Raw genomic sequence first — 11,873 nt, 5'->3', positions numbered from 1 at the left:
AATTTAGTGTCAACATGCACGAGGTGCGGGGTGTAGGGGGACCACCGTCCAGTCCTTAGCGACTGACCCATTAGACGCGCCAGCTGCTCTACCGCCAGGCCTTGCAAGCACCCCCATCTTGTCCTCTCAAAAAGCAGCCCCTCCCCCCCCGTCACCGTCCCTACCTATATCCGAAAAGAGGTAAAGAGTGAACTAGTTGGCCGCTTGTCAACTGTAGCGCGGCCGCCCCGGCGAGATTGGAAAGAAAAGAAACAACACCACCTCACAGTCCCTGGCGTCATGATGGCGCCGACCACAACTTGGAGGACTTAAAAGTTACGGTGCCTCAAGAGGTAAAACGCACCGAAGAGGGAAAGCAAAGTGCCCCTCTGCTCTGTTCACCTCAGCCCCGACAAGGAGACTTTTCTAGCAAAGCATCACTCTAGTGCGTATGACAGGAAGGGAAGCGTTCTGTCTCCGATGCATCTCTTTTTTCCTCTCAGTTTGCATAATTGTGATATACCTCTTCCTGAATTTTTTTTTTTCGTTTTCTTTTTTTGTGGGAGGGGAGGGAGGGAAAGAAAGCAAAGACGAGGAGGAGGGGAGGCAAAAAAGAGAGAAACAACACCCAACAACTAGAGGGGGGTGGGGGGGAAGAAAGAAAAGAAACCCACCCATCCACCAAATAAAAAAAAAAAAAAAATAGAAAGAAAAAAAAAATCCTGTGGCGCGCTGCCTGGTTCCCGGGAAGACTAGCCAGCACCAGGGGGTGGGGGAGTGCGAGCTGAAAGCTGCTGGAGAGTGAGCAGCCCTAGCAGGGATGGACATGATGCTGTTGGTGCAGGGTGCTTGTTGCTCGAACCAGTGGCTGGCGGCGGTGCTCCTCAGCCTGTGCTGCCTGCTACCCTCCTGCCTCCCGGCTGGACAGAGTGTGGACTTCCCCTGGGCTGCTGTGGACAACATGATGGTCAGAAAAGGGGACACGGCGGTGCTTAGGTAGGAAGAACGTCGTGCTTTTTCGTACTTGTCTCAGTCTGTCTTTCTGTCTCTCCACCTTTCTTGCCTTCTTTTTAAACCAAGTAATGATGCTGGTGGTGATCACTATCAAAAGACTACATTTCAGGAAATTCAGTTGCTGATTCTGCGTGGAGCCATGGCCCCTTAACCCCGGGGCAGGTAGCAAGCCGGACTGGTGATGCTAAAGCACTTTGCCGGAACGACAGGTAGCCCGGGGATGAGTGAAGTGTGAGGTTTAAGAGGGGCAGGTGCCACTTGGAAACTAAATTCACAAGGTCTCTGTTTTATTGTCATGGGGTACTCTTGGAGAGTCTGACAAGTTTACCAGGTTGTTTCTATTTTACTGCAGCCTAAGCGACTTTTTCAAACTGATGGCTGGCTCCCTGCTCCTATGTATTTTCCCTCTCACTTGGACACTTAGGCTCAATTTCTCCCTTTTCAGTTTTCTTTCTTTCCTCTTACCGCTTTCTCCCTTTTCTTTTTCTCCCTTCGTTTTCTTTTCTTTTTTCCATCTCCCCCCTTCTTCCTTTGCCTCTTTTCATTCCTTTTCTATTTTTCCTCCCTTTTTTCTTCTCATATTTTCTTTTTTTTATCTCCACCACTCTAATTTCTCACCTCTTATTTAACCCACTTTTCTCCACTCTTTACCTTTCTCCATTCCCCATTTTTCTTCTTCATTAATATCCCCGTTCTGTGATCTCTCTCTCTCTCTCTCTCTCTCTCTCTCTCTCTCTCTCTGTCTCCCTCTGTCTCTCTCTCTTTCTCTTTTTGACTCACATTTCCCATCTCTTTCCTCATATCGGTTCCCATCCCTGTCAGACACACGTATGTTCCCTCTAACCCCTTCCAGTACCATTTTCTCACCCTCACAAATCTCTCTTTCTTAACCACACTCCCTCACATACTCTGTTTCACATTCTCACACATGCTGGCACTTCCATACTCTCCCTAACAACCACTTTCACGTTCAGATTCTCTTCTACTGTCTAAAAGGCACACGCTACTTCACTGTTCCACACATTGTCACTCACACATGTGTACACACAGTCTCTCTCTTTCCTCTGTCTATCCCCTCATCTTTCCCTTTTCCTCTCTTTTCCCATTTTAAGTTTTGCTTTTGCTCACTCTCCCTTCTTCCCTTCTTTTCCCCAAGCTTGAGCATCAAAATGTTTTGTCATTAATGAACATCCATAGACTAATTTTATCTTTAAACAACACTGCAGATAAGCTTCTAGAAACATTTTTTCTCCTGTGAAAATATAAATTGATAATCAGCGGTGCTTAGATCTAAACAAGGCTAAATGCCCTTATTCCTTCATTTCCCATTGCCCTCCCTTCACCCCATGACACTTCCACCTGACATATATCTCAAATCTCCCTGAAAGATCTTCTTTCTCTCCACTGGGTGGTAGTTGGCTTGTAAGTGCAGATTGCACAAAGTCAGTATATGTGGCATGTCTAAGGTGAAACCGAGTGGGCTATGTTTTATTTGAGTCATGCAATATATTTTAAATTTAATGATCTGGGATCTGGGTGTGGTAAATGATTTACACCTTCTAAAACATGCTTATGAGTCCAAATTCATCTGGAATACTATTGTAGTTTCTAATATACATTAATAACGTGCTTTTATAATATATGCTATCTCTACTGTAAATGCAAAATGCCACTGGATGTATACAAAAGTAACAAATGATTTGTTATAACTTAGTAAAATACCTTTCATTGTTGGTAAAAGAGATGAACTTTTGGTCACACACAGGATATAAATTAAATTCTTGTTTATGTTCTTTATATTAAGTTTGTTTTGGAAGTTTAAACAACAGTAAGGATGAAGTGCTATCTTTAGAGGTTGCAAACACTTATCATTGGAGCTGCAATCTATATGTTTGTAGCAGCATATTGCCTATTTGTAATGAGCATTAACACTTTCAATCTAAAGGATTTGATAGACTGCTTGTCTTTTAATGGTATATCTTAGGTGTTTTGTTTCTATTAAAATAACTGAACCCATGTTCTGCCTCTAGGAGACCTATGTTTAGTTCAGTCATTGCTTCCAATAGTGAAGCTTCTCTAACTAGTGACACCAATATCCTTCCTGGTTTGTTGTTTTGGTGCAGTCCTCATTTACTTGTGTGCACTGTACCTCATCCATTTATATGCCATAATCCTGAGTTTTGTCATATCTTAGTTTAGGGAACTTTTGACTTTTAAACTTTTAAAAGAGAATACAACCTCTGTCTCTTCTGAATAATGTTTCTAACCAATTACAATGTTTTTTAAAATAAACAGAATCTTTATTTTGTGTCATATGAAACAAATCCAATCTGCATTACTTTTTACTCAGAGTAATTTGCTTTCAGTAATTCTAGAATTCTCTAGGGAGTATCCTATTTTTTATCTTTTTTACATTGCCCACAGGTTTTAAACACTTTTAACGTGTATATTTATAAGAAATCCTCTTTCTCTTAAAAAAAGTGTTAAATTGTGTCAGTTATTTTTCTTGACTCATCTGCAACTGGTATTTGCTCTCTTCATAGACCAGTACAGAAGAGCTTAAGGACTAATTGAGTGTAAGTCAGGTGACATACTTTTCATCAAAAGTAATGACACAGAGTTATAGTTTATGTTTTCACTTTGGATACTTGGAATTGTGTTTGATCTAATTATCTAATTCATTAGAAAACAAAACAAACAAAACAAAATCTTCCCTAATACATACACACCCTCACGTCAAAGTACAGAAAGCTAGTACTCAAGAGAACACTTTACTGAATTACATGAATTCATTTATTAAGCTTTACACAGTATACTCTATTTTTAATGTAACACATTCCTCAAAGTATCTCTAATAAAAAGCAAATAGTGGCATAAAAGTTATCAAATAACTAAGTGCTAAAGGCCTGAAAGTGCAAACGTGTCAGTCAGTGACTCTGTTGCTTGTGGTTACGTTAATGAAACAGAAGTTTAAAGGTCAAATCATACGTTGTTATCTCCTAAATGCCAGAATGTCTGTTTTAGAGAAAAGAATCAAGAAAAGCAAAACTTCCCTTAAGTGGTGTTATCGTACAAAAGCGAATTCATTCTGTGATCCACAAACTGTATCTATCATTTTGTAAATCACCTTCTCTATTTGGCTTAAATAGAGGACTTATAATGAAGTTCCATTTAGTTATTTCAACATTCTTATCATTTTAACTTTGCCTCTTAAGGTTAGTGAAGCAATATATTAAATGTCAAAATGTCCATTATTTCTAATAATGATATTCACTGATAAATCTCTGAAGGATTCACGTGAGGTATTTGGACATTCTTGATAAAGTATTTAATGATGCATCTATTCAATACAATAACTTTGGTACTTCCCTTACCTAAACTTTAAATGAATGCATGGATGTCTAGAATACATTGTAATTTGCTACCAATACAAATTAATATTTTCATTAACTTATGAGATACTAGATATTAGATTGCTACCACATTTCATACTTATTGCTATTTTATGCTTAACAGAGCTTGTTAATTTGTGTATGGAGAAATTAACTTCTTCTCTAGTCTTCAAATTGCATTTTAAAGTACATGGAAGATCTGAGTTAATGCTTCATGAGGTGACATAGCAAAGAACAGGAGATGCTAGAACCACATTGGTCATGCTTCAGGACCCAGTGTTTCTAGACCTAGAAAATCAAGGGGAACATAATTCTGATCTGGCTCAATACATTAATTTCTGATGACTTTTTTTTTTTGTAGTTTTGAAGCTACTTTAATGTGAATCAGTCACTTTATTCTTACCTTATTAACAAATACAGTTATGTTAACATGTCCAAAAACATTTAATATTCTTTGGAGATAATGTAAGGAATAGCCTCATTTATATCATCCCAGTTTTTAAAAAGACATGTCATTTTTAAGCTAGTTCTTTCATCTGTTTCTACTTCAACTCATCTATGAATTTTGTATATTTTAAGCTGCCATCCTGATATGAATTCAAAATATCCTATTCTCTGTTTGTCATGCTTTAATCGAAGGAAGGAAGGAAGGTTCTTTTCTTAAATGTGATATCTTCTTTAGCAAAGTTGAACACAACTTTGTCATTTTAATGCAATAGATTTGAATGGAAGTTATATGAGATCCTAATAATGATATTGTAATAAGACAGAAGACTTTTGCTTCAAACATACAGTATAGAGCACATTTATGCAGAAGATATTTCCATTGGAAGTCACAAAACTTTTACAAGTAGATTTATAAATGGATATGACAAGCATTTATTACTTCTCAGCCTATTTGTCCAATACATTTGCCTTTTGATTACGTTAATTAGTTTTGGTTTAAAATGTATGCTATTGGATACAAGAAAGTAAATGATTTATGTATGAGAATGCAGAATTACCAATAACAATGGAGTCGATTATACTGTACTTTTGGAATATCATTGAAGAGTCTCTTCAGTGAGACTCTTCAAACTCATCTGTTAAGTCATCCCTACACATTGATGCATCACATATTCCAAATGTACTGTTCAACTATATAGGCATTTTCAGTTTAGAACATTAAGGCACTATTTAAAAACCTACATCCTTATTAAATAGTGTCATTGAACAAATATTTTTAAAATTCTGAGGTTTTTTTTCCTTCTTTAAAGGAGAAGTGGTAATAGATAGTCATGCTGAGTCATTTTGGAAAAATGCACTCCAAAATATGGAATAAAATGCTACAGTGTTACCTGTAGTGATTTGCAGAGCTGTTCTATTAGCATGACACATTACTTGATACATTAATACACAATCATTCATTATATTAAAGAACAACATAGTATTTTTAAATTTTTTAGATACATTTATTTTTGTCCAATTTTTTTTAGTTTAGAAGATCTGATAAGCCCATGTGGTTGTATGTCTTTGAGCACAAGCATATGTTAATGAACTACTTATTTTAAATAGATTGGATTTACAATTAAATAGCTCCATGAGATAAGTTAATTCTGAAATACCTGACTTTCAGAATGTTTGGAGAAATGTTCACATCCTGTATGTGACAGTTCTAGGCCTGATTAACCAGATCCAACCTTCATCCTTCTCCTATGCTGTGCTATTGGAGATCGATGATGAAGCTAATCCCCAGGCTGCATTTCCCAGTTGTCCATGTTAGCTGTCTTCAGGCTGTGGTTGTCCAATGGAAGGTAGTTTTAGGAGAAGGGAGGATATGATGAGTGAGAGGCCAAGGTGTTTCTCCCATCCTTCATTGCTTTGGGCAGTGTTCAGCAGTGTCTCCATCTCCCACTGGATAAACGGCTCTTGGGCTTCTGTATACTGCCTCACCCATTTGTTCTTCCATCCTAAAAGTAGCAATGGCTTCCTGCTGTTCTAACTGTTGGACTGTCTTATCATCATGTGTTCTTCTTTTCAACTTTTCCATCCTCTTTGCAATCAATTCCCTGCATTAAATTTCCTCTGTTTTAAATATTCAGAATGGTTTACATTTTGCTGGTAGAACCCTGATTGATACATGGTGAAAAGTAATAGTTTTAGTGATTTTAAATATATTGGGTTGAATTACTGTTTTGCTCATGGTAACATAAATGTTGCTTCCTAGAACTGGATATAATAGTTGTTTAAGGAGGTAGGCATAGAACTATAACAACACTGAGGCATATTATGAAGAAGAAAAATGGATATTTGGGGTATTGTCCACACCCAGATTATGGTGAGCACAATAAACCAATTGTATAAATATTTAGTTAAATATATGATTGAATAATTAATTTCAGAAGAAAAATATAAAGATGCTATGCATGGGAAAATAAAGTAGTTGAAGAATATAAATTGGCAAGAATCAATAATACCTTTTTTTTTTTTTCCCCCCATTGAGCAAAAGAGAACCAGGGCTAAACTCTGTTTGTGGATATGTGGTCAAAATGCTGAACTAATTCCTACAGTGTTGACTATTGAAATCAATAGGAATTAAAGGCCTTTCTTTTATGTAGCTTAATACCTGAAGAGCAAATCAAAGTTTCCAGTTTCTTATGAAGTATATGATCGTAACAGTACACATAGCCACTGTAGAAATTAGTCTCTCAAGCCATTTGAAACTTTTTGTTAGAAATCAGGTCACTTTTCTACCATATCCTATTCAAAATGTCATACACTAAGACATTATAGACATCACATCACTAACATGGAAGAGCTAAGGGAAGCTTTATTAGTCGGTATTTGTTTTTACTCTCCCGCTTAACTGAGTATTAGATGATGTGGTGACCTTCCCCTTACATTCTTCAAAATTCTTTCTAAAAGATATTTTGTAGGTGTCTGGCTCCAATATAAACAAGCAGTCACCATAAAGTCCTACTTTTGGTGACTTTCCCCACATTTTTGCAGGAAAGATGGTAATTTAAAACCATAATTAATGCAATGACCATCTCTAAAGAATGCTCAAGAGAGGATTCCTGAGTTGGGAAGGAAGTTAATCTTAACTCATTCTTCTCAAAGTTTTGCTGATCCATTATAGATTGTCATGGACATTTTCTGTGTATACGAAAAAATAAAATGTATTGCTCCGTTTTTCCTTGGAACATCATATTACCTGCCTTTTGGCTTTTTTAGAGGAAACTTTAAATTGGACCACAGGCTATTTTGTCAGGTATTTTATGTGTTTCAAGTTCACCGATGGAAACAAACTTCCCAAACTACTAGAGAGTAAAATCTAGGATTTTTCTACATGGGCATTATCATTATCAAATTGGATTTTAATTAGTCCACTGTATCTAAAAATACGACGATTTACAAGATGTTGGAGAAATTTAATAGTAGTAAGAAGTTTTTTGACATTTTGTTAAAGTACTTTCTGTTTTTTACTGTATTAATTTTGGTTGTCAAAACACAAGGGTTTGTAAGCTCTGTGACTGTTGTTCATCTATTTCTAGGGCTTTAACGTTGAACCTTGCATATATCAGGCCAACATCCACTATATTTTAAATTAATGAATTTTTTGGAAGGATAAGCGAAGGATTAAATGTATTTGTTCCTTGGTTTATTAATTGTTTCAAATTTAATCATATTGTAATATCTTTAATACTATGATAGATCTGTGTGTTTATAGTGATTAAGTATTTTTTATCGAATCCATTTATCAGTGGTCTCTACCTTAAGTAATTCCTGCAGAAGTCCTAGTGGGTTGAGACACACACATTGGAATCATTCAGTGTCTTTAAATTCAGGACACAATCTACTAGTGGGTCTTGAAGAAAATGTACTGGATACTAAAACTATTTAAAAAAAATAAAATATACTAAAATAGGGTAGAAAGCATTTTACATAATAAAGATAAGTATCATTTAATTAAACTTTTATTTTGTGTGTTTGTTTATATATATATATATATATATTACTGTGGGTTTCAGCAGAAAATGTTTGGAATGCAATGATACAGTTGTAAGATTATTGAGATGTACTTATAGTTTTAAGAAGATCTAAGATTTTAAATTATATAGGTAGGTTTTTGCTCTTTGCAATTATAATCAGCAGATAACAGGAACAGTTCGAAATTGCAAAATATCTGTTGTAACCTTCTGACATTTTTTCTGTTTCTACCTCAACTCATGGCGCCTCCTCTTCCTTTCTTCTAAGGCTTCAATTAAATAAAATCAATAAAGATACAGAGGTAGAGAGAATTGGCTATTTGCTTTGAATGAATAACTCTCAATTGTGAAAAGTAGTTATACTCCCCAAGCCAGAGCATAACTTTTGTATCATTCTGTCTCTCAGAGGTAGGTCAACATTACTTTATAAACCACAGAGTATTGATACCAACTGATAGAATTTTAATGTGGTCATGTGGCTTTGATTTATAATGTTGAGGAGGTTATCTATTAGCATTGTAGTTTCTAAGCCATATCAAGTTCTGAATCCTGACAGAGGACCTTTGATGCTCTTAAGCACCCAGCTGGCATGGAACTTGGTCTTTTAATCACTTTCTTTAGGAAAAGGGGAATATAGGAAAGGAGGAATTTGGCAGTGTTGCCAGCATTAAGTGTTGCTCTTTTGAACAGAAGCCAATACATTATACTTTCCAGATAGCTGATATTTGTTCAATTTAAGGAAGATGTTTATAACCCTTTTTGGTCCAGAAATAAATTGCTCTTCACTGAATTTCACTAAGTTGTTTGGACACAGGTCCAGTGCCCATGCAGAAGCTATAAGATAGGGCTTATTTAAAACTATAACTACTGCCATAAAGTATCGAAAGATTTTGGACGATTTAAAGGGCAATGGGAAAAAATGTGTTCTGTTGTCTTCGGAAACCGCTTTACTCTCATGCAACTAAAGTAAATTTAGAGATATTAAAAGGATTTAAGAGATATTATGAACATAAGAATTATAATCAGCAGGCAGAGAGTATTGTTTGTATATTCTCTCCAATAACATCACATACTCTTGTATCAGAATATTACATGAATAAATCGAAGGGATCATAAAGTTTCCCTAATGTTATAGATATAATATTTCTTATAGAAGATCATACTTAGATATATCTGATTTGTAAATAACCTATTTTCAAATTAATGTCTTGGTACTTGATCAGCTAAATAGAAAATGGTATCTCTACTACTTAACATATTGCTGGCACATTGTTAGTGCTCAAAATCTGTTTTTATTCCTGTCCTGCCCCTAGGGGATATATGTATATGTATAGCTGATTCATTTTGTTATAAAGCAGAAACTAACACACCATTGTAAAGCAATTATATTACAATAAAGCTGTTAAAAAAATCTGAATGTTGAATGAAGGAATTGAAGGAAAGAGGGAGAAAAGGAGAGAGGAAGAAAGGGTGGGAAGAAAGTATGTTGCGATATATGAGTGACTTCTAATCAAAATCTAAAACTTTGGATCACTGGGATACATAAAATTCAGCCCATATTGTACTACATGGAATAATTATAATAGAAAGGAATGAATCTTATTTCATGTAATTCATTAAATAATTGGAATAATCTTAAGCCTACATCCTTCCCATGAGGAAGTGATATACATCGTACACACTGAAGTTCTGAAAAAGTATTTTACACTCAAGTATGTCTTCCTTCCATGTTACTAGTACATTTGTGTTTATTTTAAAAGATAGATAGTAGCATTTTACCTTGGCCTGTAGTTGGATCGGGGGCGAATTTGGGGGAATATGTTCACAAAAAGAAATTATATATGTCTTTGTGTAACTGCTCCCCTGTCTTCTTGAGCATATGTCACTGAACATTGTTCTTGCTCACACATCACTTATATGAAATAAGAGTTACTTTTGCTTATGCACAGGGTTTATCTTCTGTTGTAATTGTTTAGTTGCACTGAAACCTGTCATGCTTTGAGGTGTCTAGGATGGGAGTGAAGAGAGTGTGAATACCTACTGCTCTACTTACTGGCTATGTGACCTTGAATGAATGCCTTACCTTCTTCACTTCGTACCTCCCTGGCAGAATGACATGGATTATGTGAGATAATGCATGTAAAATGCTAACATATTATCTGCCATTTACTAAGCACTACATTTATATTAGCTAATAATTTTATCTGCTTTTCTTCTGCTAGTCTCAGTCTGAAATTCATTACTTACTGATATGGGTATATTTCTCCCCATGTAAATCATTTTACCAATCATTTGTGAACCCACTGTATAATATTCATTGAACATATATTTTTGTTGTGATGTTGTTAAAATAACACTTAAATAAAACCTTGTAATATCAAATGGTGAGCTGAACCTTGGTTCAACAGAAGACTGCAGGGAAAATTGAAATAGAGAAGTTTATTTCTCACAGGGCTTGGAGGAAGTACACGGCATACCTCCAGGGGTTGCATGGAGAGGTCAAGGCAGGTTGCCTGCAGAGAGAGTGGCAGAACCTGGGGCACATGACTTTATTAGGGTTCCTGGATGGGGTGCTTTTGGGTTCCCTGGCTAAGGCCAGACTGGTCCATTCAAACCAAAAAGAGTAGGGATCTAAGGGATGCACAAGGGGAAGGCACACGTGAGACAGAGGAGAATGTTGCTCACAGGGGCTGCTGGGGAAGTGATGTTGGGAGCTTACATTTGCTTGTTAGTCTTCTCACCTTATCTAGGACATGCACTGGCCAGAGGGGCTAGTGTCAGTTCAAGGTCCCTTTGGCCCACTTGGTGCCCACTTGGTCACACAAAGTGGATGCCCAGGCAGGAATAGCATAGAGTAGTTTAGCTAAATTTTGACATTTTATATTTTAAAGATTCTATTTAATGGGCATACTTGTATTTTTTGTTGTTGTTGTTGAGCCCAACAAGCAAGTGAGAGGACTCCAAATCTGGAAGTAGAAACACACCAAAAAGAGGTTTTATCTAATAGGGTGCAGACCCAGAGAACTCAGTAGCAGTGAAACCTCAAATTTTATTCTCAACAAACTGATGGTAATTTGATTCACTTACCAGAAGTAAGAGATCATTGTAATTGGATGTTCACATGAAACATCAAAGAGAAGAAAAAAATGAAAAGAGACAGAAGAGAAGAAATTAGAGGGATTAGAAAGTACAATGAGATGGCAGTGGAGGAGTTAGATTAACATTTGTGACAGAGTTTAGAATGGCAGAGGTGATAACTGGTGACAACATTGGACTTGTCGATAAGAAGGTTAAAATTTTAAAAAATGGCTATATAAGGCTTCCCTGGTGGCGCAGTGGTTGAGAGTCCGCCTGCTGATGCAGGGGATATGGGTTCGTGCCCCGGTCCCGGAAGATCCCACATGCCGCGGAGCGGCTGGGCCTGTGAGCCATAGCCGTTGAGCCTGCGCGTCCAGAGCCTGTGCTCCGCAACGGGAGAGGCCACAACAGTGACAGGCCCATGTACCGCAAAAAAAAAAAA

At 36.7% G+C, this 11,873-nt stretch overlaps 1 protein-coding gene across 1 annotated transcript in view; it reads left to right on the top strand.

Moving 5' to 3' along the window:
• Positions 1–580: 580 nt before the first annotated feature.
• NEGR1 (neuronal growth regulator 1) overlaps positions 581–11,873 on the top strand; it is a 900,229-nt gene continuing 888,936 nt past the window's right edge. The window contains exon 1 of the mRNA XM_024734600.1: positions 581–975. Coding sequence (XP_024590368.1) covers positions 800–975 — 176 coding nt within the window. The 5' untranslated portion in view covers positions 581–799. The remainder of the gene's footprint in view (positions 976–11,873) is intronic.

Source organism: Neophocaena asiaeorientalis, unplaced genomic scaffold (assembly GCF_003031525.2).
Source record: "Neophocaena asiaeorientalis asiaeorientalis breed wild unplaced genomic scaffold, Neophocaena_asiaeorientalis_V1.1 scaffold15, whole genome shotgun sequence".
NCBI classification, from domain to species: Eukaryota; Metazoa; Chordata; class Mammalia; order Artiodactyla; family Phocoenidae; genus Neophocaena; species Neophocaena asiaeorientalis.
Note: the sequence above shows the minus strand (reverse complement) of the source record. Positions and strands in the feature narration are given on the sequence as shown.